The sequence below is a fragment of the Thunnus thynnus genome, chromosome 5 (assembly GCF_963924715.1).
Source record: "Thunnus thynnus chromosome 5, fThuThy2.1, whole genome shotgun sequence".
NCBI lineage: Eukaryota > Metazoa > Chordata > Actinopteri > Scombriformes > Scombridae > Thunnus > Thunnus thynnus.
Window position 1 is genome coordinate 33,031,487 of NC_089521.1, and position 21,896 is coordinate 33,053,382.

At 37.0% G+C, this 21,896-nt stretch overlaps 1 protein-coding gene across 1 annotated transcript; it reads right to left on the reverse strand.

Annotated features, from left to right (window-relative positions):
- Positions 1-1,155: 1,155 nt before the first annotated feature.
- On the reverse strand, positions 1,156-18,947 carry LOC137183646 (mixed lineage kinase domain-like protein). The gene is made up of 11 exons (XM_067590840.1): positions 18,772-18,947; positions 15,475-15,904; positions 14,575-14,652; positions 13,229-13,400; positions 11,331-11,431; positions 10,127-10,262; positions 6,636-6,720; positions 6,396-6,538; positions 3,185-3,234; positions 2,303-2,443; positions 1,156-1,424 (listed from the first exon to the last, which is right to left on the reverse strand). Exons 2-11 carry the CDS (start codon positions 15,896-15,898, stop codon positions 1,375-1,377), a joined length of 1,380 nt encoding a protein of 459 aa, XP_067446941.1. The 5' UTR covers positions 15,899-15,904; positions 18,772-18,947; the 3' UTR covers positions 1,156-1,374.
- Between the last annotated feature and the right edge of the window lie 2,949 nt (positions 18,948-21,896).

Below are 21,896 nucleotides of genomic sequence, written 5' to 3' on the forward strand. Positions count from 1 at the left end.
CACCTCATTAACATCCTAATAGGATAGGTTGTAGAGTAATTAGCACACACACTCCTTTCCCTGCTCACGTCTTTACAAATATCCACAATTTATTTTATACAGTATGATTTTGTTGGAGCGATATATGACATATAGATCAAATCAGATTTTAGATTTTACTCAGCCATAACGGTCTGATTCATGAAGATTGTTTTACTGACAGAAATATTTCTACTTGTATTGAAGGATCAGGATTCTTGTTGCATCACTTCTTATGGACAGCAGGGAGAGTTTGACTGCTAAAATTAAAGTCAATATGACTCCAAACTCCTGAATATGTTCAGTTTTCATGTCTGGAAAAATTAATAAAACACTCAAAGTTCTCACAGTACTTTTACTTTAATACTTTAAGTACACTTTGCTGCTAGTGCTTATGTATTTTTACTTAAGTGAGATTTTTCATGCAGGACTTTTATTTGTAATGGTGTATTTTTACATTGCTGAATTGGTACTTTTACTGAAGTAAAGGATCTGAGAACTTCTTCCACCTCTGGTAACAAGTTTGTACATGACAGCCACATACTGCTCTTGTATGACATGAAGATATACAAGGTAGTGAAGACTTGTTGCGCTATAGAATACAACTTACCTAGTTATTCTGGAAAGTACACTAAAATACTGTAGTACTACCAGCTGCAAAATGACAACACAATACCAGCTCATCCTGCAGGTGTTTGGAGTCCTTAATATACAATCATTAAAAAGACATTTTAAGTTATGATGCTGTTCAAACAACACACTATAATTGTAAGAAAATCCATAAGAAGGTTGATTTTTAGATTGAAGACATGCTTATCCAAGAGTCAACTCATAAACTGAGATAACAACTTATGGCCTTTAGTGCCTTGTTGTGATTTACTGTATATAAGGGTTGCAACTAATGATCATTTTCATTATTGATTAATCTGCTAATAATTGTCTCATTTAATCAGTTAGTTGTTTGGTTTATAAAATGTCAGAAAATGGTGAAAAATGGCGATCACTGTTTCTCAAAACTCAAGATGATGTCTTCAAATGTCTTGTTTTGTACTGACCAACAGTCCACAACCCAAAGATATTCAGTTACTGTCATAGAGGACTAAAGAAACCAGAAAATATTCACATGAGAAGCTGGAATCAGAGAATTTGGATATTTTTTTATTACTCAAAACTATTAATTGATTATAAAATATTGCTGGTGACTAGTCGATAAATCAACTAATCATTGCAGCTCTATATTATATCACAATTTTCTTAGTTACAGGCCAGTTTTCAGACTTGACAACAATCTCCTGAGCACGATCACAAGCAGAATCCCTGAGGACAGCTGACGAGGAGGCAGAGGGATGAAACGTTTCATTCCTCCTCCATCTGTGCCACCACGCTGCGCAGTTTATCCACCAGCACTGTAGAAGAGAAAAATAGACCCAGTATTAGTATTATTATTATTATTAGAGATGCTTGCTAACAGTGTAAACAACCTTTTAGAATGAGGTTTTACAGTGGTGGAGAGTAACTACATACATTTACTTAAGTATTGTATTTAAGTACAATTTTGAGGTACTTGTATTTTACTTGTACTATGCGTACTCTGCGTATGTCCATGTGATGCTACTTTATACTTCCACTCCACTACATTTCAGAGGGAAATATTGTATTTTATACTCCACTACATTTATTTGACAGCTTTAGTTACTTTTCAGATTAAAATTTTACATAAATAACATATTATGAGCTCATAAATTACACTACATTGTTAAAGGTCAAATCAAAGATTAGAGAAAAAGTCCAAAAACTGAAAACAGATTTGTGTATCAGAACTTTGTTTTTTCTTCTTTCCTCTCCCATTAATCATCTCACCACCCCACAGATTTATCTGCTGACCCTTTGGAGGGGCCCGACCCCTAGGTTGGGAACCACTGGACTAAACTAGCTAACTGTATATAAAGTAGTGTAAACTAGCTCCACCTCCAGCAGCTACAACAGTAACATGCTGCTCTAACACTGATGCTTCACTATTAATAATCTAATGATGTCATATATAATAATATATCAGTCAGAGGGACCAAACCACTACTTTTACTGCAATACTTTGACTACATCTTGCTTGTAATGGAGTATTTGTACATTGCTGTACTTTTTCTGAAATAAAGGATCTGAATACTTCTTCCATCACAGTATCAAATCATGCACTGAAACCTGTCCACTCATTGTAAGTCATTCTAGCAGCTACAGCACCTTTAACGTGACCGTGTGTATGATGATGACAGTGATTGTAATTTACCTCCAGCTGATGGCCTCTGGAAGCTATCATAGGTCCGACAGGCGTTGATCAGACATCCCAGTGATTCAGGACAGTCGTCCGGGAGCGGCTCTTGATATTTCTCATTGCATACTTTCTGACTGATTTCCTCATTTGAACAACCTGGAAGAAATACAGTATAACACAACAGTAACATACAACGCACTGCAGCATAAAGCAGTTTATTCAGGAGCAGTAAATTTAAAGTGATTAGAAATGCACATATCTGAGGATCTGATTGTGTGTAATATTTAAATTCTTTAAAAAGCTTAACTTTACTTTAAAGCCACAATCTGTGATTTGAGTTGCTTGTGTGTAAAAGTGTAGCAGCGGTGCAGGAGGGATTAGGGCTGCAACTAACGATTATTTATCTAATCCATTTATAGTTTTGTCTATAAAATGTCAGACAGTAGTGAAAAAAATGCTCTTTATAAATTCCCACAGCCCAAATTGACAAAGAAAGACAAAGACAAAGAAAACCATCAAATCCTCACATCTGAGAAGCTGGAACAAGCAAATATTTTTCATTTTTGTTTTGTAAAATAACAATGATTCGATTATTAAAATAGCTCATTGTTGCAGCTCTAGGAGGGATTATAACAAATTTCATGCCTAAAATTGTTTGTTTCTACATTCATTAATGACCTATTAATAACTATAAATCGCTGTCAAACAGGACACCAAGATATCTTGCAAAGAGGTTTTAACAGGGAACTGGTGGATGGAAGATTAACTACTGCAGGCTTGACATGCAGCTGTTAAAAGATAAAAGTTTCCTCTTTTCACAGAGAGCAGTGGCTGTGGTCAGCATGAAGCTGTGTTGCTTTATGGTTGGATGCTGTTGTCCGCTCTGCACATACACACCTTCAAAAGGTCTCTCACGGGTCACAACTTCCCACAGGACGATCCCAAAGCTGAAAGACAACATTTACAAGATAGTGAGAAATGATTTATTGCTTGATTTGAGAATCTTCACTCAATCATTGGTCCATCTCATCTATAGACAGAGAACCAGAGAGCAGTGGGAAGTCATCAGCTGATACCTGCAGATTGAGCAAAGCAGTGGCCTTTTTCAGTGTTTTATGGCTTTAACATTATCAGATCAAATCAAATTCCCTCTTTGTGTTTCCTCAGACAGTGTTTCCCTGTTGAGCTGCAGGTGGAAGTATAGTAACAAAAAGAGGAACTTTGACACTAAAAAGACTGTAACATTGAAAGATATCTACTTGATTTGACTCATTTGGACGTCTGAAGCTTCATATTAGCTTCAGATAAACTTTTAAATACATTTTTGCACAGAAGGAGGACTGTGGATTTTGTCGCCCATCACTTCCATTGTAAGTGCATTATGAAGGGATCTTCTAATGGTCAGTATGAACAGGAGGAATGATTACAGCAAGAAAAACATGTTTCAATGTTCATTTGGGCTCCTGACTGTTGTTTTAAGACAGACTTGGAAAAATTGTGAACCTGCCCTTTAAGTGTTTTGACTTTTAAACTTTTTCTTTTTCTTTTAACTTTGTCACTAGATTTTTTGTACTCTGTAGTGTTTGTGCTGCTACCTTTTGTTTAGCCTCGGTGTCTCTGGAGCGGCCCAATGGGATGACTTGTTTGTAATACAGTATGAAGTGTTGTAGGGAAAATGCCAGAGAAAGATCCTTTCTGCTCTCTCCATGAGCACATGTCCTGATAAAATCAGCAACGTCTGGAGCAATCTTTTGTACAAACTTTTTCTTGTTCTTCAAAAGAAATTTTGCATCTTGAAGTAGAGAGTTTTTTTGTTGTTGTTTTTAATCATTTCTATGACATGAGCTAAACACAAAGTACATCTGAGCCTGATAGGAATGTCATTACTTTTGCAGGTATTATGTAAGTATTGCAGAAAATTAAATTCTGACCAGATGATGGCGCTAAATGAAAAATCAGAGGATCACCGAAGTCATTAGAATTAATCCTTCAGGCACCATAAATATATGCAATAGTTGTCAAGATATTTCACTTTGAACTACAAATGTCAACCTCCTGGTGGCGCTAGTGGAAAGTCAAGAGATCACAAAAGTCAGCAGGATTCATCCTCTGGGAACCATGAATATCTGCTCATTAGAAAATGAGAAAGTCACAAGCCTTTATTAATCTCTACTAAAGGAAGGAATCTCTGTCTGTATGTCTGTATGTCCTTCGCGTATCTCTTGAACTGTTCATCTGATCAACTCTAGACCGACAAAAGGAAGTGCTGTGTTGAATTTGGTTCAATTTGGATATGCGATAGTCAGGGAGTCAGCGAGTGATCAGACACGAGTTGTGACATAAGGCAGAGAAAAGTGCTCAGCGCAAAGTGCTCTAAAAAGAGAAAAGTAGACAGTGAAAACAAAGCTTTTAAGGAGGCGTTCAGGTACATTGTTGAGCGTAGGTCACCCGCAAAGTGCTCAGAGCCCGATACACAACGACTGTAGTTGTTATGTGTGTAAAGTAGTGCAAACAATTTTTGCGGTCAGTTTAAAACCAGTTTGTCTCAAACTCTACTTAAGCCTACTTCTGACTATTTTATTCAATTTTAATTGGTGACAAATTAAACATAGTTTAGTGTCTTGCACCATTTGTGGGGAATTTACACAATTTGTGTAATTTGTACTGAAGTAGATCTGAACCATCAAGAATGACTTAAACACAAACAAACATCAAAAACATAGACAACCGTCAGATAACCTGAGGCAAAGGCAAAGGAGAAGCGGTCTTCTGCACCTAGCAGATATCCCTGATTTTAATCTCAAATGTAAAAAAGAAGAAGTTCAAAAAATCCATGTAATCTGATGTAAGTGACAGACAAAGAAAAGGTCATTATTTTGTATAAAGTCATGTAACATCAGCATGTAACTGATATATGTCCTGGAGAAAGACGATATGCGGTAATACAAATAAGAGGGAGTTGTTGAGTTATAAAAAGAAAAGCCAAGAGAGCATCGAGGTTCCCTTTTTTTTTGTGGAACCTCTCAAGAGAGATCTCTTTGAGACTCTCTTTAGATTTTAGCTTTATGCTTTTTAATTTTTTGCTCAAGTTTTTGTATTTTACAATTTGCATTCTTAGATTACTTATTTTGTAAAACCAAATAAAACTGGTTTGTGTTTTTACACACTCCACAGACTTGTGCTCATCTCTGAGGTCTTGTGGTTTCTCCCAGGTAAGCAAAGACACCTCCTTTGGGATAGACTGACATTAGATTTAAATTTATTTTGATTAAAAATTATGTTGAAATTTGTTAAAGATACATTTGCAGTGTTTATTGAATAACAGGAGGGCAATGGTTCAGGTTTAGTGACTGAGGTCAACATGTTGCTGTACATGTGATAGATGTATGATGTCAGAATAGAATTAGGTTGAGAAATTTATTATTAGGGGTTTAATTGGCCGTCAGAGTGGGCCTCCTCCAGAGATGACCTGTTACCTGTTACCTGACCTCCAACACCTATTTGCACCAATACACTTCGTTGTCACTCATGGCTGTTAGGAATTCCTGAGTAAATAGGCCCGTTAGTAGTGGTTCAACGACAGCTGGTGATTATAGAAGCCAGGCTGAATTTGGTTTCCTAAGCAAGGCTTGGATCGTCTTGTGTGTAGATTTTGGGTACTACGTTCGATATCTAGGTCAGAGGTAGAGGACAGCCGTCTGTCGGTGCCTTATCCACACCGGCAGGGGGTATCAGTTGTCTGTAGGAAGAAACCATTTCATATCATCTGTGTATAATGTACTGTTAGTTTATTTCATGTTATTGGTGTATATACTCATCCACACCTCACATCGACTGTATTAATTTTTCTATGTATTGGAGACTTGCTGGCTTATTTCAACATTTATGAATGAATTACCAACATTGATGATGAATTCTGACCAGATGGAAATGATAAAAGGATTCTTCACATCCTGGCTAACCTAAATTTACACTTATTAACGGCTTATATCTGATCCATAAAGCATTAGTAAAGTATTCATAAAGCTGTCAGTAACAACTTAACATAATTTAACATCTCTGCGGGTGTTGAGCAGCTGTCTGGTGTAATTCCTGGTTGGTGTCTGACCTGTAAATCTCACACTCCTTGCTGTAGGTGTGGTTGAGGTTGCTGAGCATCTGAGGAGAGGAGTAGCACAGCGACCTTTTGTCTCTACCCTTCGTCATCTTTCTCAGCGACGACTCAGTTTTCGCCAGCTCAAAACCTGCCAACTGTACCAAAAACCACAAACAACAATGTCAAGACTTTATTTGTTTTCACTATCCAATGGGCCAGAAGCAATCCCAGCATGCACTGGTTACTAATTACCTTGACTCTGTAGCTTTCATCCACCAGGAACCTGCTGCTCTTGATGCATCCATGTACCTTACTTTTCTCTTCTGTCTGGTGCAGTCTAAGACACAACAGTGATAATCATTAGAACTTTATATTATAAACAAGAAATCCTGAACATTGATTTTAATTTGAAGCTGGAGTAATCAATATTTCTTTTACTAACACTGGAACAGAAACGACTGCTTGTCTGAACCACAGAGCATCTTTCAACTACTAGTTTTGTTTTTACAGCACTTTTACTGTATGGTTCCAGCAACAGCAGCTGTTTTCTGTTAAAAAAGCCCCACCTGCCCACCTGACCAAACTGCAGACAGACAACATTAGAAACTAACTGGTGAATAAAGTGGAACATCTAGAGGCTAAAGAGCCAGATATTTTTCACTATCAGGATTTGGTGGAGATCAAACAAGAGCTAAAAGGAGAGTGAATATTGGACTTATGGTGGCTTCAGGAGCTGATAGTTTGCAGGAGGTAGTGTGGAGAATGAAGAGCAGCACATAAATGTACAAAGGCAGCGAACGGGGAAACTGCGGACAATCACAATATTCATTTCACCATCCTCTGATATTTTCTGCCATGTTTTTATACAGTTCCTGGTGGGACTGGACAAAGATAACTTGTCCTCCATTTATCTCTGCAGTAAAATCGTCACTGTCATAACTTCAGTTTCCTGTCGATGCCGAGTCCCATTGGCTGTACATTATGGATGTCAGGGTATTTGGGGTCATAGTTTGATTCAGTAGAACTTTGGCTACAAAACCTGGAGGAAAATCAACATGGCGCTGCCTGAGAGAGAGCAGCCTCTGTCTTTATTAGAAATAATGTCCTTTCTCTGTGTGATGTCAAAAAGTGGCAGCTACCATGTCTTGAGGCTGAAGTACCTTAAAGTACTACCGATGGCTGCTAGCTGCTCCAACTGACTCCCATTCAAAAAGCCTCAACCTCTCTCAATCATTGTTTTCAATGAGTCATTCTGGTCTCAGTCTCTAAATGAAGGCCGTCTAATAAGTGTGCTGGTGGTCATTTTGGAAATCATTGCTCCGTTAATAAGATTTGAAGACTTATAGTAGCTTTGATGTCTTCCGTGTGGGCATTGACTGACAGCTATGTCTTTTTATACGGTCATACAGTGTGAAAGTCTTGTTACGTTCATCACATGGATACAAGTAAAAGTTCATTGGGATGATCATGTTGTTGTCTGATCTTGCAAGCCGCAAAATTTATAAGGCAATCATATGATAGTCATTCTGCCCCCTAGTGTCCAAATGTATTCATTTTTAATCATTTATTTTAATATGAAGATCATGTTTTCGGTGCCATTTGTCTACTTGTCTTGTTAGTTAGTGTAATATCTCAAAAACTTGTAAACAGATCTCAGTGATATTTGGTAGAAATATAGAAACAAACTATATGTTTTTGGATAGCACCACTATGTGGCCATTTGTAAATCAATCAATCATAAATGTTTTAGCTCATAACTCCTGAGTCACAGGTGGTTTTATGTTTTGGTCATGTGATCCTTTTACCGCATTTTAGAAATCTCTTCTGTGCATGAACTATAATATATATCGCTACATCCTATGCTGATGTTATGCCGATGATACTCAGATCTATTTCTCTGCCAAACCCAATAACTTGAATCAACTGTCCTCCCTCCATGAGTGTTTAGCTGCTACCAAAGTGACCCCAAATTTTCTCCATCTTAACCCTGACAAAACTGAAGTTCTTTTAATTGGTCCTGAAATCTTTGTCACTGCTGCTCCTCAGTTTATCGGCCCACTTCACCTGAACATTAAATCCACTGCTAAGAATCTCAGTATCATCTTCAACCAGTATATGATATTTGACCATCATGTTAATAAGCTTGTCCAGTCCTGTTTTCTTCAGTTAAGAAATATTGCTAAAATAAGACCTATATTGCCCCCTACAGTTCTTGAACAATTAATCCACACATTCATTTTCTCCCAGTTTAACTACTGTAACTCCCTTTACACTTGCCTCAGTCAGTCTTCTCTAAAACGCTTACAGTTAATCCAAAATACAGCAGCTAGACTTCTTACCAGAACTAGCCCTAGGTCCCACATTACCCCTGTTCATGCCTCTTTCCTTTGGCTTCCGGTAAAATTCAGAATAAACTACAAGATCCTGTTGATTATATATAAAGCACTCCATGACCTCGCCCCTAGCTACATTTCTGAGCTTCTTGTTCCTCATTCCACTACATGACCTCTTTGATCCTCAAATCTCAGCCCTCTATCTATCCCCTGCACAAACCACAGATCAAAAGGTGACTGCACATTAGCATTCTTAGCCCCAACTCTGTGGAACCATCTTCCACTATCTGTTAGACCTGCTGAATCCTTGGACTGTTTTAAACGACGCCTCAAAACTCATTTATATCGTCAAGCCTTTCTATAGACCTCCCTTCTTGTTCCCATGTCCTGTTTTATTTCATGCTGGTTGATTTCTCTCTGTGTCATGTTTGCTACTTTGTCTACATGTTTGTCTTCTTTATTAATCTATCTGTTTCAATTTTGCATGTGTATGTGTCTGTGAAGCGCTTTGTAACTGTGTGTTTTAAAAAGTGCTATATAAATAAAAGCTTACTTACTTACTTACTTACTTACTTACTTTGTTTAATTAGGTACTAGTCGACAGGACACACACATTGGCTCATAACTCCTGAGTCATAGGTGGTTTTATGTTGTGGTCATGTGATCTTTTTACCGCATTTTGGAAATCTCTTCTGTGCATGAACTATAATATATATCGCTACATCCTAGACTTTGTTCAATTAGGTACTAGTAGACATGACAGGTGGAGTTCACATAACAAAATATATATTGATCTTGCACTATTGGAAGTTCGGAAATGCATTGCTATTGCCAACTCATTCAGAGCAGATGAAGATTGATCTTTCAAATTATTTGATGCTTTGTAAAGCTTATTTAGCATTCAAGGAAAACCCAGGAATTTCACAGAATTTGGCATTTTGATATGAATTGTGACTTTTGGACAAATTTAGAAACTATTCAAATTTAAAAAGCAAAACAAAACCAGATGAAATTATTTGAACCTGGATATATAGACCTTTATAGCAATATGTATTATTATTTGTGTATGCATTTGCATATTTGTATGTCACTGTTTATCTGTATAGAGTTTAGTTTTGTCTCAGCCATGTAAGGATTCTCTTTGTTACTCTCTATGTTGTAGTTCATGTTATGTGTGTATTTATGTTGATGCCTAATTAACTCAACAAAAAAAACAAACAAAAAAAAAACTCCTGAACCATGAGGTTGATTTGTCTAATTCACTGGATTTTCTGAAAACATAAAACTCCTGTCTTGCCTGCACTGACTGTGTTTATCTCCTCCTATCTCCTTCTTTGTGTTTTATCATTTCTGGCACATAATTGAAATTTGCCAGTAAATTAGACAAAGAATGATTAGTTGTAGTCTGACCGGTAGAGTCCTTGTGCTGCGTCCAGACACATTCGAGCTTTCCTGGTCCAGGACAGTTCGCATTTCGAGTCCAGAACCTGTCGCAGACTTCCCTTCTCACAGTACTCGGTGATGATGAGGTACTGAGGGTTGGATCCTTCAGGCAGCCACAAATACAAGTCATATTATTATAATTTAAAGATGCTATGTGAATCATTTTAACACAATAATACATTACTGCTTTTATTGTACAACATTAATTAGGACCACCAGGTTGGAGAGTGTTATCAGAGGCCGGTTCTGTAGTGTTTGGGCAGAAGGCAGAAGTTTTCTGCTGGGGTGAAGGTAGCTGAGCAGTTTGACGCAGTCAGTTACTCAGTCAGCCATGGTGTTTAGTTTATAACAAGGCTTAATTTACACTCACTTTCAAGTTAACTTAACTGTTCAGGTCAGATTTGACCAATTTTTACATTTGAGAGCAGTAAAATATTGTTGTTTTACTGCTGTAAAGTGTATTGAGACACCCTGGTGTGATTTTGCACTTTAAATAAATAAACTTTTTAAATTTAACTTTAAAAACATCCCAAACACCTTTCTTTTAGCATTACATTCTATAACCTTTCCTAATATATATTTCCCAGAATATTTCCCAGAATATACAAAAATGTCTTATTATATCTTATATCTTATGTTATTATTTGTTAAAAAAAATCAAAAACATTCTTCACATCATATAACATTTATTGAAATCATCACGGCTGTTATGTTCTCCTGTTTTAATATAACATAGGACCATAATATAGTGTGATTGTGAATGTTTTTTCTTCATGATGAAATACACTTTCTGCTCCCTGAAAGCTTAATTTAGGATTAATCATCCATTTATTAATGACTGATGATGTATTTATGAATGAAAAGTAGCTTTGTTCTTCAGAAAATGGGTGTAGAAACTAATTATGAGGGGACACTGTTAGAATATGAACAGTATTTAAGGGTTAAGAGAGTCAAAGACTAGACACCTTTATGCAACGGATGAATCTAGACGTCTATCTGAAGACTGACTATAAGTTAGATCCAAGCTATAGTCAAAGTCTAATTTTTTAAAAATTGACTCCCAGATCATTTATGTCCAGTAATGTGACAGTGACAAAGAAACAACAGGTTGAATAACATCACAGCCAGCTTGTGATGCGTCTGATATTCTGTGATGCTGTGGTCTACTCACCATCTTCAGCCTGCTTGCAGATACCAAACATTCGCAGGATGTTGGGTGACTCAAAGCGCTTCATGGTTTCAACTTCCTTCTTGAAAACATCCTCCACCACACTAAATATAGAGAAAATGTTTTTGTTGATATGTGGCAAATACAGTGAGTCACATCCTTGAGTAAAAAAAGTCTGAGCTCAAAGTGATGTCGGTGTGTTAATATCAGTACGACTGGCTGGAAGGAATCAATGTCTATTTGACTTGTTGTCATTTTACGTCTCTTACTCGGCTAATATTCAAATACCACATTCATACACTTTTAATTTCCTCATGGTCAAATGCTATAGATTATAGATTTAAGCAAATTAGGGTCACAATGTATCTCAAAATCAGAGCTGCATCTTAGATGGAGTAAGTTTTTTGAGTTACAGTATCTGGGACACATGAGTGGCCACATCTACATTAAGCCAAATAAATTCAAGAGTTTCAACTCGTTCTGCTCCTACTGTGTTAGTTATTGCCGTGTTTCTTCTTCCTCTTCCAATGAAACTCCGCACCATTGCCACCATTTTTTTGTATGACAGCGTTTTCGCGAAGCTCCATTTTTCCCGTACACACTGCAATGCCAGGCCGGCGATTTCACATTTACACACTCCGGAGGCCATTTTGGAAAAGCTCCGTTTTCAGAGAAGAAAAACTGTGGATGGAGGGCCAAAACAGAGAAAAGTCGATACATTCACGAATTTAGCTGGCTTAGTGTGGACATGTCTATTTTCAAAATGGCTTCCAGAGTGTGCAAATTTGAAAACGCCGGCTTGGTGTTGTAGTGTTCACAGGAAAAATTGTGCAGTATTTGAGTAAACAATAACAACAATGGTGGACGGCTTCATGCGAGTGTTGTTATCTTTATGGTCTGCTTTGACAGCTTGTTTAGAGTTAAACATAGCTATCTACCACATTTCTCTACTCAAACTGTTGTAATCTGCTGCAATAAACTAAATGTCAGAAAGCCGCCGCAGAAACGTAAATGGTGTACAGTTTCTTCTTTGCTGGTTTTCTGTGGCTGACTGCCTTGTCTGTCCTCTGCAGATGCTCAGTAGGAGGAGAACTACCAGTTTTGGCGTTTCAATGTAGACGGAGGTATTTGCAGAAACAAGCTGAACTCCTGCTGTGGACGCAGGTCATTCATGCTCAAAAACAGCGTTTTAGAATTTAGTGGCTTACTGTAGACGCAGTCTATGTGTAAAGAGGGTAAGTAGTCCAGCAATTAATCTGCATTTGACTGTGTTATTCAGTGCAGAAGTTTGTCTTTTAATGGATTTTTGGAACACCGATAGGTACAACCCTGCCAGTGGTTAAAGAAGTGCTGAGATCTTTTAATTAGAAATACCACAATGAAAAAATACTCCATTACAAGTAAAAGTCCTGCATTTAAAATGAAGTAAAAGTACAGAAGTATTGGCAGCAAAATGTACTTGAAGTATTAAAAGTAAAATTGTTCAACCCCATTTAGAGTGTTATATTTATCATATATAATGGTATACATCATTGGAATATTAATATTCACTGACGTATACATGTTAATTGCATTTTAATGCAGCTACTGTTATTGCCTCTATAACAACACATCATGTAATTTACTTATAAAATATTGATCTGGAAAGCAACTTCAGCTGTGAGATAAATGTAGTGGAGTAAATAGAAAGAAAGAAACGCCCAAATAAAGTACAAGTCTCTCAAAACTGTACAGTATTTGAGTAAATGTACTTGGTTACATTCCACCACTGACACATTGCAGAAGAAGAGATAGTGCTAGTGATAGAGCTTTCGGCTCTAAAGGAGGCAGAGTTGTCAATTGAAATACTGGTGTAAATTAAATAGAATTAAAAATAAAGCCACACTGGTATTATTCTCTACCTTGGGGAGGTGTTCACAGGGTTGCTGTATCGCTTGATGGCCACTGTGAATCCGCGGTACTGTCCTTTGTAAATCTCTGAGTTTGATGTTTTCGCGATTTTCTCTTTGGGGTACTCCAGCTCCTCTGGTTTGATCAGACGGATATCCTCATCACTGGGGCTGGGCTTGTTCACTGTAAAAAACAAAGTTACAAGCAAGGCTGGATTATCAAGCAGGCAAAGTGGGCAACTGACCCAAAACACCCACGTTGTCTCCGTATCATTTGGATAATCTGAGAAAATGCAAATTTGTTAGAAATTTGCACCACTGGATAGCTGCAACATCAGCTATTACAGGTCCATCCTCCATCTTATGGTCTGGAAGATGGATTCTGTCTCAAAGCCTAGTTTTAAGACTTTAATAGTTTTATTTTATATTGCGAATCGAAGCAAAGCAAACTGACTCACTGCGTCTACAATCAGCAACTGAAGCTCGAGGAGGGAAAGAAATGAATGGAACATAATTCAACATTTATTTACAGATAAATAATAATAATTAGAAATACTAATACTACTCTGATTAATGCTTCAGCTTCTATTCCACTTTTGCTGCTTCTACAACTATTTTCATGGCTTCTATTATCTCTAACATGAGAAAAAATCAATTTAAGAATTTATATATTTTTATTACTAATTTCAATAAAATTGTTTGATGTTTCCTTATTTCTTAAAAAAGTGTTAATGTATTGGTTCAATTCCTATTATTCATTCATAATATTTGTGTTCGGCAGTAACTCACATACACATGTGCACACATATAATAAAAATTCTAATAATTTTAAAAACATTTGTTTATTTATTTTTTATTGAAAAAATTGGCTTGTGTTTAAAAATAATACCTTTTTTTAAAAAAAAAAAGAAAAAAAAAAAGAAAAAAGAAAGATGTTAAATCTGCTGTTGCAGTTAAAGGCCAAAACGCTCTGAAAGTGTCTGACGCATGTTTTGAAGTAAATCTGTTGTTTAAAATGGGTGAACATGCACCAAAAGCATTATGAGGTGCTTTGACGCCCTTGCTGTGACCTTGTTTCGATTTTGGAGCGTCAAATGAGGAACCAGAGATATGTATTTAAGAAGTTGACCTTTCTAGTAAAGAATGAGAAAAAGTAGTGAAATCCTGCTACTATAGTTTGTTTCATGATTTGTTGATGTAGCCTCCAAAACTGCCTGTTTCAGACAGAGGCTGAACTGAGGGGCTGCATAAAGAGCCGGTATAAGATAAATAAGGAGTTTTTAACTGAGCCCCAGAATATAAATACAGACCTAGAAATGTGCAGAATATGACCCCTTTAAGAGATTTAGTGTACTCACACATCTCCATGAATTTTATCACGTTGATCAGCATGGCGTCCGTTTTCTCCTTCTGCTCCTTCATGTGGTCCAGGATCACTGAGGAACACACAAACACTGATTATACAAAGACAACCAGACTCTGAATCCAATCCAACCTCTCTACTCTTCTACTCTTCGATCTTATGAAATAACATCAATTTAGAAAACACTGAACTCATATCTTTATGTTAGTCAGGTCTGGTTACAGTAAGAAACAGACTTCAATTAGGCTTTTTAGAGCTGCAATGATCGATTAATCGATTAGTAGATTGACAGAAAATTAATCGCCAACTGTTTGTATAATCGATTTATGGCTCGGAGTCATTTTTTATGAAAAAAAAATGCTAAATTTCTCTTGTTCCAGCTTCTTACATATGAATATTTTTTGGTTCCTTTGGTCCTCTCAGAGAGTAAACTGAATATCTTTGGGTTTTTGTTACTATACTTCCACCTGCAACTCAACAGGGAAACACTGTCCGAGGAAACACAAAGAGGGAATTTGATGCTAAAAAGACTGTAAATGTGTCAGATGTCCACTTGATATGACTAACTCAGACTGCTGAAGCTGAATATAAGCTTCACATCAACTTTTAAATGACTGTGTGGACACACTGTGGATTTTGGCCTCCATCACTTACACTGAAAGCACATTTGAAGGATCTTTTAATATCCAGTATGAACAGGAGGAGTGATTACAGCGAGGAAAACCTCTTTCACTGTTCATGTGGACAACTGACTGTTGTTTTAAGACACACTTGAAAAAACGGTGAACCTGTCCTTTAAGATTAAAACTAAAAAATCAAATTTAGGCTCATATGGACCATCTGACTTTTGCTTAATCTACTCTACAAAGGCAAAGCCAAAACCAGTTTCCCTCACATTTCTTCAGCTCTGCATCATCCGTCCACCCGTCCACCTTGTCCTGTGCCATATCAAAAATCTGGCAAACCATGTTCCCCTGCTCAACCTGCAGAGCTCCAGACAGAACCTGGAAGGCGTCGTCAAGGCGTTCGTTCACACTGTTGAACTCGTCTCCATGGCTCCGATATTTTAGGATGCACTCCATCCAGTTGGCCAAGGTGTATTTCTCGATGAGCTCCTGTGCTGATTCCAGAGTGATGGCAAGTTCCTTTAGAGCCTTTTCTAAAACCATCTCCTTCCCCTCTTTGATGGACCCCACCAGCTCGCCCAGGGCTTTGACTCGCTGGGCGACACGGTGGCAGCGCTTCTTATTGGCCTTAACATTTTCAACCAGGGTGTAGATCTTTGATGCAATGGACAGGATGTTTTTTATGGTGTCCATGACCAGCTGGAGCGACAGAGAGGACACAAAGAAATTATAAAACAAAGCTGAATGCAAAATAATTCCAGTTTAAACGAGTCCCAGTCAACTCAAATAATCTGAACCAAACTGAATTAAATTGAACTAAGTTAAATTGACATTTTTTTGTCTGAGAAAGTGTTCAAGTTTAATATTAAGACTGACAGCAGGGGGAAACAGCTGCCTGGCTCTGTCCCAAGTGGAAAAATATGCCTCTAAAAGTGTTGGTACCTGCAGGTGTATTTTGTTGGTTTGCGCAATCAAATCATGAAGATTGTTTTCATTTTATTTGCTTTCATCTAGTTGCATGAGAGCAGGATTTGAATGTATCGTTAACAAGCACAGAGTAGGAAAATATATGTAAATCAGCATTCAAATCCTCTAAATGTGTAAGATATAAGATAATTCAGAATAAAACTCTGTGCAGAGCTTATGTAACTTCCATTATACTTTCAAATCAAGGACAATTATCCAGATTATGCCTGATGTCCCAATGTCGGCATGGTTGTGGGATCAGAGGTTCTTTATTACAACTTTTGTAGAAATGTCCAGAAGTGAAAACTTGCTGATTCAAGTTAGTTTCATTTATGAATCAAATCTTTATCAATTATCCGGTTTGTCCTGTCATATGTCTGCTGGGCCAGAAAATGTCATTCTTAATAATCATCTCAGCCACAAGCATAGGTTTGATTAACTGGAAAGAGCACAAACCATCCTGCTGCACAACAAGTCAATGCAAAGACTTTAATAAAGACCTGGGCAACCACTGGGACATGGTCAGGAACTTCATCGAAACATACAATGTAACTTAACCTTTGTGGTATTATGCCATCAATGATTCTGAATGGTGATGACAACATTTAATAAATAGACTGGAAAACAGTTAATGTCTCATCTCTGACACCTGTGGCTGTTCAACACATTGAACCAGATAGTTTAAAGGCTATAGAGACTCATTTCCTGAGACTTTCTCTCACACAGTCCCAGTTAATCTGGATTGTCCACAAACCTGTTCAACAGAAAGTTGTATAACAACCCTTTTAAACAACATAACAGGCTCAATATAATTATCAGCAGCTGGCTCTGTATTGAACCGGGCTGACATGAATTTAATCAAAGTGACTTTAAGGGCACTCAGATGAACTGAGCTGATAAAAAATGAAGTGAAACATCGAGTGGAGTAAAATTTCAGGAGTTCTCAGGAGTTTCTTTTTAATATGTTGAATATGAAAAGTTTTGCATATTTGTTACTACCAAGAAATTGAAATAAACATACTTGGATAGTAAAGCTGATATTAAAATGTTTTAAAAACACACTCTCTGTATTTGAAGAATTAGAAAACCCCTTGCATTATTTTATGAGTGAAGTATATACTGGAAAAAAGAGCTGTATTTGTCCGTTATTTTTACTTTCATTTTTTTTTGATGTTATTGTTCTTTTGATTTCCACAGGAAGTGGCTGATATATTTTTAGATCCTTGAATGGCTGATGGTCTCCTTATTTCACGCAAAAAAAGAGGCTAGTGGTTTTCCACTGCAGCTCAACTGGGAAACACTGTCCGAGGAAACACAAAGAGGGAATTGATGCTAAAAAGACTGTAAATATTCTATAAAACTCAAATCTAAAATAAAATAAAATAAAATAAATAAAATTTTCAGCATTTGAATTTAAAGCTACGGTATTTAAGATTGATTTCATATTTGTCTTCAGATTTATTCATAGAAAATCTTTATTTCCTCATCAGTGACATCTTTTAAATCACTTCTCTATACTTATCTTAAAAAATAAAGCCTCTTGTTTTTTGTTTTACTTTAGTTCTAATATGTTTTATCTCTATCTGTCTCTTATCTCTACTAGTATCTGTATCTGTATCTCATTCTCTGTACTTTTAGTGGCCTGATTTTATTTCCTTTGAGTGTTTTATTCTGATTTCCCATGGGAAGCACATTATATCTGTTTTGTAGAACAAATAAAGTTTAGCATTATTATATATTGGGAGGAGAAATACTTTGTTTGTTTAATCTGCACAGTTTGTTCCTTTGTCTGTGTCCATTCACTCATACGAGCAGGTACCAAGCATGACTGAGGTAATTATCTCTCCCTCTTTGCCCAGGAGGAAATAACTCGCCTTTGTCTGTGTGTCAATTTTCACCAGGTTTATCCAACGACAGATCAAACTTCTGTGTGGAACACTGTGTGAAATGTTTCTCTTCCACTAAACTGCAAACCGATTGTAAAGTGAAACTTGTTGTAACATGTAGAGAAATGACTTCCTGCGCTACTGATCTACATGCTGACTCTGCAGCACACTAACTGATTCACAGAATCAACAAGAGGACTCAAGAAGAGCCGTAAGCTGCGGAGTTGCGACCTTATCGCCAGAGGAAAACGTTGGCATTGAACGTTTCTGCAAACCACAGTATCTTATCAGCATTTCTACATACGTAGCATAGTAACATTTCTACCCGTTGAATAATGATGTTATATGGCGTGACAACGCTGTGGTTAAGTTCTGTTTAGGTTTAAGCACAAAGACCACTTGGTGATTCCAACTTTCTTCCTGACAAACTTACTAATCATCCACCAACCCCTCCTCCTCCTAACAGGAATGTCAGCTCATATATACCGCATGTGAGCTACGCACGCCACTTTAGAAATGTTGAGATGATACGTATTGTTGACATTTTGCTATGATACGTATTGTTGAAATGTTAATATCCTATGTATTACATGTATTGAAACGTAGATATTCAACCTTTCTGTGGTTTGCAGAAACATAAACTGCCAACGTTTTACTCTGGCGACCAGGCTGTGAGTTTAGTTTAGCTATGATGGAAAAACAAAGATTATTTACCTGAAAGTTGAAGTCAGTGAGAGCTGTCTGTCTCGAACCAGGTATGTAGGTTTTGTGCGCGCTAGGACAAAGTGAAACTGGCCTCTTTTGCTTTCAGCTCCTCCCTTAGCTCATAATTTCCGGGTTTTCTCCGGGAGTTCAGTGGAATCAGGTCATTTAGGACATTTTTTGGTAGAATTACCAGGAGACCATGCAAATAGCTGGTTCCTCACTCCACTGATGTTTTCATAAGTTATCACGGATCTCTGCAGTATTTCTGTTTTGAAATGATGTAGTAAAGTATACTTGTTTAGAAGAACACTTGTTTTTACAGACCTTCAAACACACCAAGACCCCTTCTCTCACATTGTTGGCATGTTCAGGTAAAATGGGACAACTGGTGAGGTAAATTGAGACATTCATTTTCACTTCAAATATTTTTTTATTTGAACATATATCATATAGTACAATTGAACATAGTAATAGAAGGGCTGAACAGAGTAAAATAGGGAATCAGGTGTTGTATGAATACAAAAATAATTAACAAATGATGCCTCCCCATATTCTTTAAAGGCACCCTCCATCATGTCCTCTCTCTGCTGATTGTATTTTACCTCGACATTCTCTCCCTGTCTTTCTTTTCGCCAAACACCGTTTGACAAAATGGTTTTCTTCAAACACTTATTCACAAAAAAACAATATGTATTTGGCAAATATGTCTACTATAATTAAAAGATTTCCTAAACACTTCATCATAATACAGTTCTGCAAATTGTTAAATAGTCTGTTTTTGGTTTAGCACCCTTATTATGCAAAAGTAAAATTCGATATGTCACAGCGCATACCAAGCGATTTGCCTCACCTGATGAACTTGAAGGTTTTGCTACACACTTCCTGGGTACCACAGACCAATCAAAATGATTGTTTTATGTTAAGTAGTATTGAGGCAACAATTCAAAGACCTTTTCAGTGATTGGCTGCTAATATTTAAAAAGCACAGTGCCTCAAAGCTTATATGAATTTAAATTAAATTATATTTAGTTTTAAACAAATTTGACAGTTAGAAATTTGGCATTCAAACTTTAATTAGGTCTTGTTATTGATCACAAACACCAGCCAATCAGTAAGCAGTAATTTGGTGGCAAACAAGAAGCATTCTTATTAATTGTTCCAACAGGAAACAAGAGCAGCGTACCGAGGAAAAAGTCTGAGGCTGCTGGGAAAAAGCAGAAGGATGTATTCAATACAATAGTGGCAGCATTTTTTCTTGTTCTGCACCATTTTGCTGATATGATATGATTGTTGTTGATTTATGATGGTATCCAGTTGATTGAATAACTGGACCTACAACTGTCTGGCAGAAAGTTCAAAGCAATGCTCAAAGGCCCACAGGGGTTTTGGTTGGGAGAATTTGGGGGGTTCCTCCCCCAAGAAAATTTGATGTTAGTTCACACAATGCTGGACTATTATCATTACAATATGTTTAAAAAAACACACACACCGTGTGCCATTAAAAATAATAATCACAAAACATTGGTAAAACAGGCGTATAGTGAATGGATTTAAACTGATTTTCTCATCCTCCCATAGTCAGGCTGTAGCCACCAGCCAGCTGCAGGGACGCTATGGTTAGAATTTTATCTTTATGTCATCCACAAACAACTTATTTGTCCCATTTTGCACATATCACAGAGATACAACAGACTGCAGTAATGCCATCTCAGCACTTTTTATTTCCTTGTTGGAATAAAAGACACACGTCAGACTTTATGATCCAGCTGATAAAGATTCATACTGTCTGTTAATATTTGACTTTTGTTCCAGGTTTTTTATTCCAGAGTTCAGAGTTGCTGTTCTGTGATCAGATTTCCTTAAAGAACACTTCAGGTTAAAGATGAATACACAGAGTTGAGACTGTTTGTGAATCAACAGATGTTAAAAATCTCCTGCCGTTAGTTACATGTTTATTCTTCTTCTGGTTGGTTTCCTGGTTGAAGCTGCTGATTAATTTCACCTTCACTCATCAGCTTGATTCAGATTATTTTCAGCACCTTAAGGGAACGTAACCAACAGTTTCATCACGTTTGTGTCTGCAGGTGTTAAAATGATCTGATAACAGTAGAGATGTTTTATGTTGCGATGTTGACTGCAATGGTGGAATCAACGAAACTCCAGAAGAAAGAAATAAGAGTATTTATCAATACTCTTATCAGTTCTTTTTCATTACTAACGAACTGAGTTTTTAATTACTATTTTAAAAAGAATAAATTGAGAACATTGTTTCTTATAGCAGCAACAGCGATGTTTCCATCAGCAAAGTCACTATATAAATTCAATAATATATCACTTTAAAGACCAACAGGATGGCAAAATTATACATAGACTGATAACATGTAGTGTATGAAAAATCTGATCAGGAGAACTTGAACAGAGAGGACCTGAGCCAGGTGACCTCCATCACCATGGATACCTGGGAAGAGGACACAGACACACAGAGGAAGAGAGACAGCAAACAAACAATGAGCTCTTCTTTGTTTAGAAACAATATGTATATGCTAAATGTATTTAAAGAAGCAGCCTTTTGTTTTTAAAAGCAAATTGTTTTATTGGCATATAAAATTGCCCCCCTCCCTCCGACTTCATCAGGTGGGGGACAATGATATAGTTTGATGCGGTTTGTTGTAAGATTCCATGTTGGTTTTCCTCCTGTCCTCCCCAATTTTTTGAGTCACTTGCCGCCACTGGTGTGGGGGTTTAATGCAGCTCATTTTTGTAGGATACAGCAGAAAGGCCCATATACATACAGTACATTATATACAAACTTTGTATGAAGTTTGGTGTTATTATCATTTATTTTACAATAATTATAGGTCTGATATTTATAACTAAGTAGTGGGGATGACCTATGAGGGGAAGGGAAAAAATGGAGTGAGGATGACAGTTTAGTGATAAAGTGTTGTAGAAAAATACCATCAAAACTAAAATTTGTAGCTCTGTACTGCAGTTTTTCCTTTATTAGGACCTGAGCAACTAGCGGTTCACTCACACTCTCCATTCAAATATATGAGTATTTTTCTGTGTCCAGCTGCAGTTACTTATTGTCTCTACACACCTGACAGTACACATGTCAATCAAACTTTGACCAG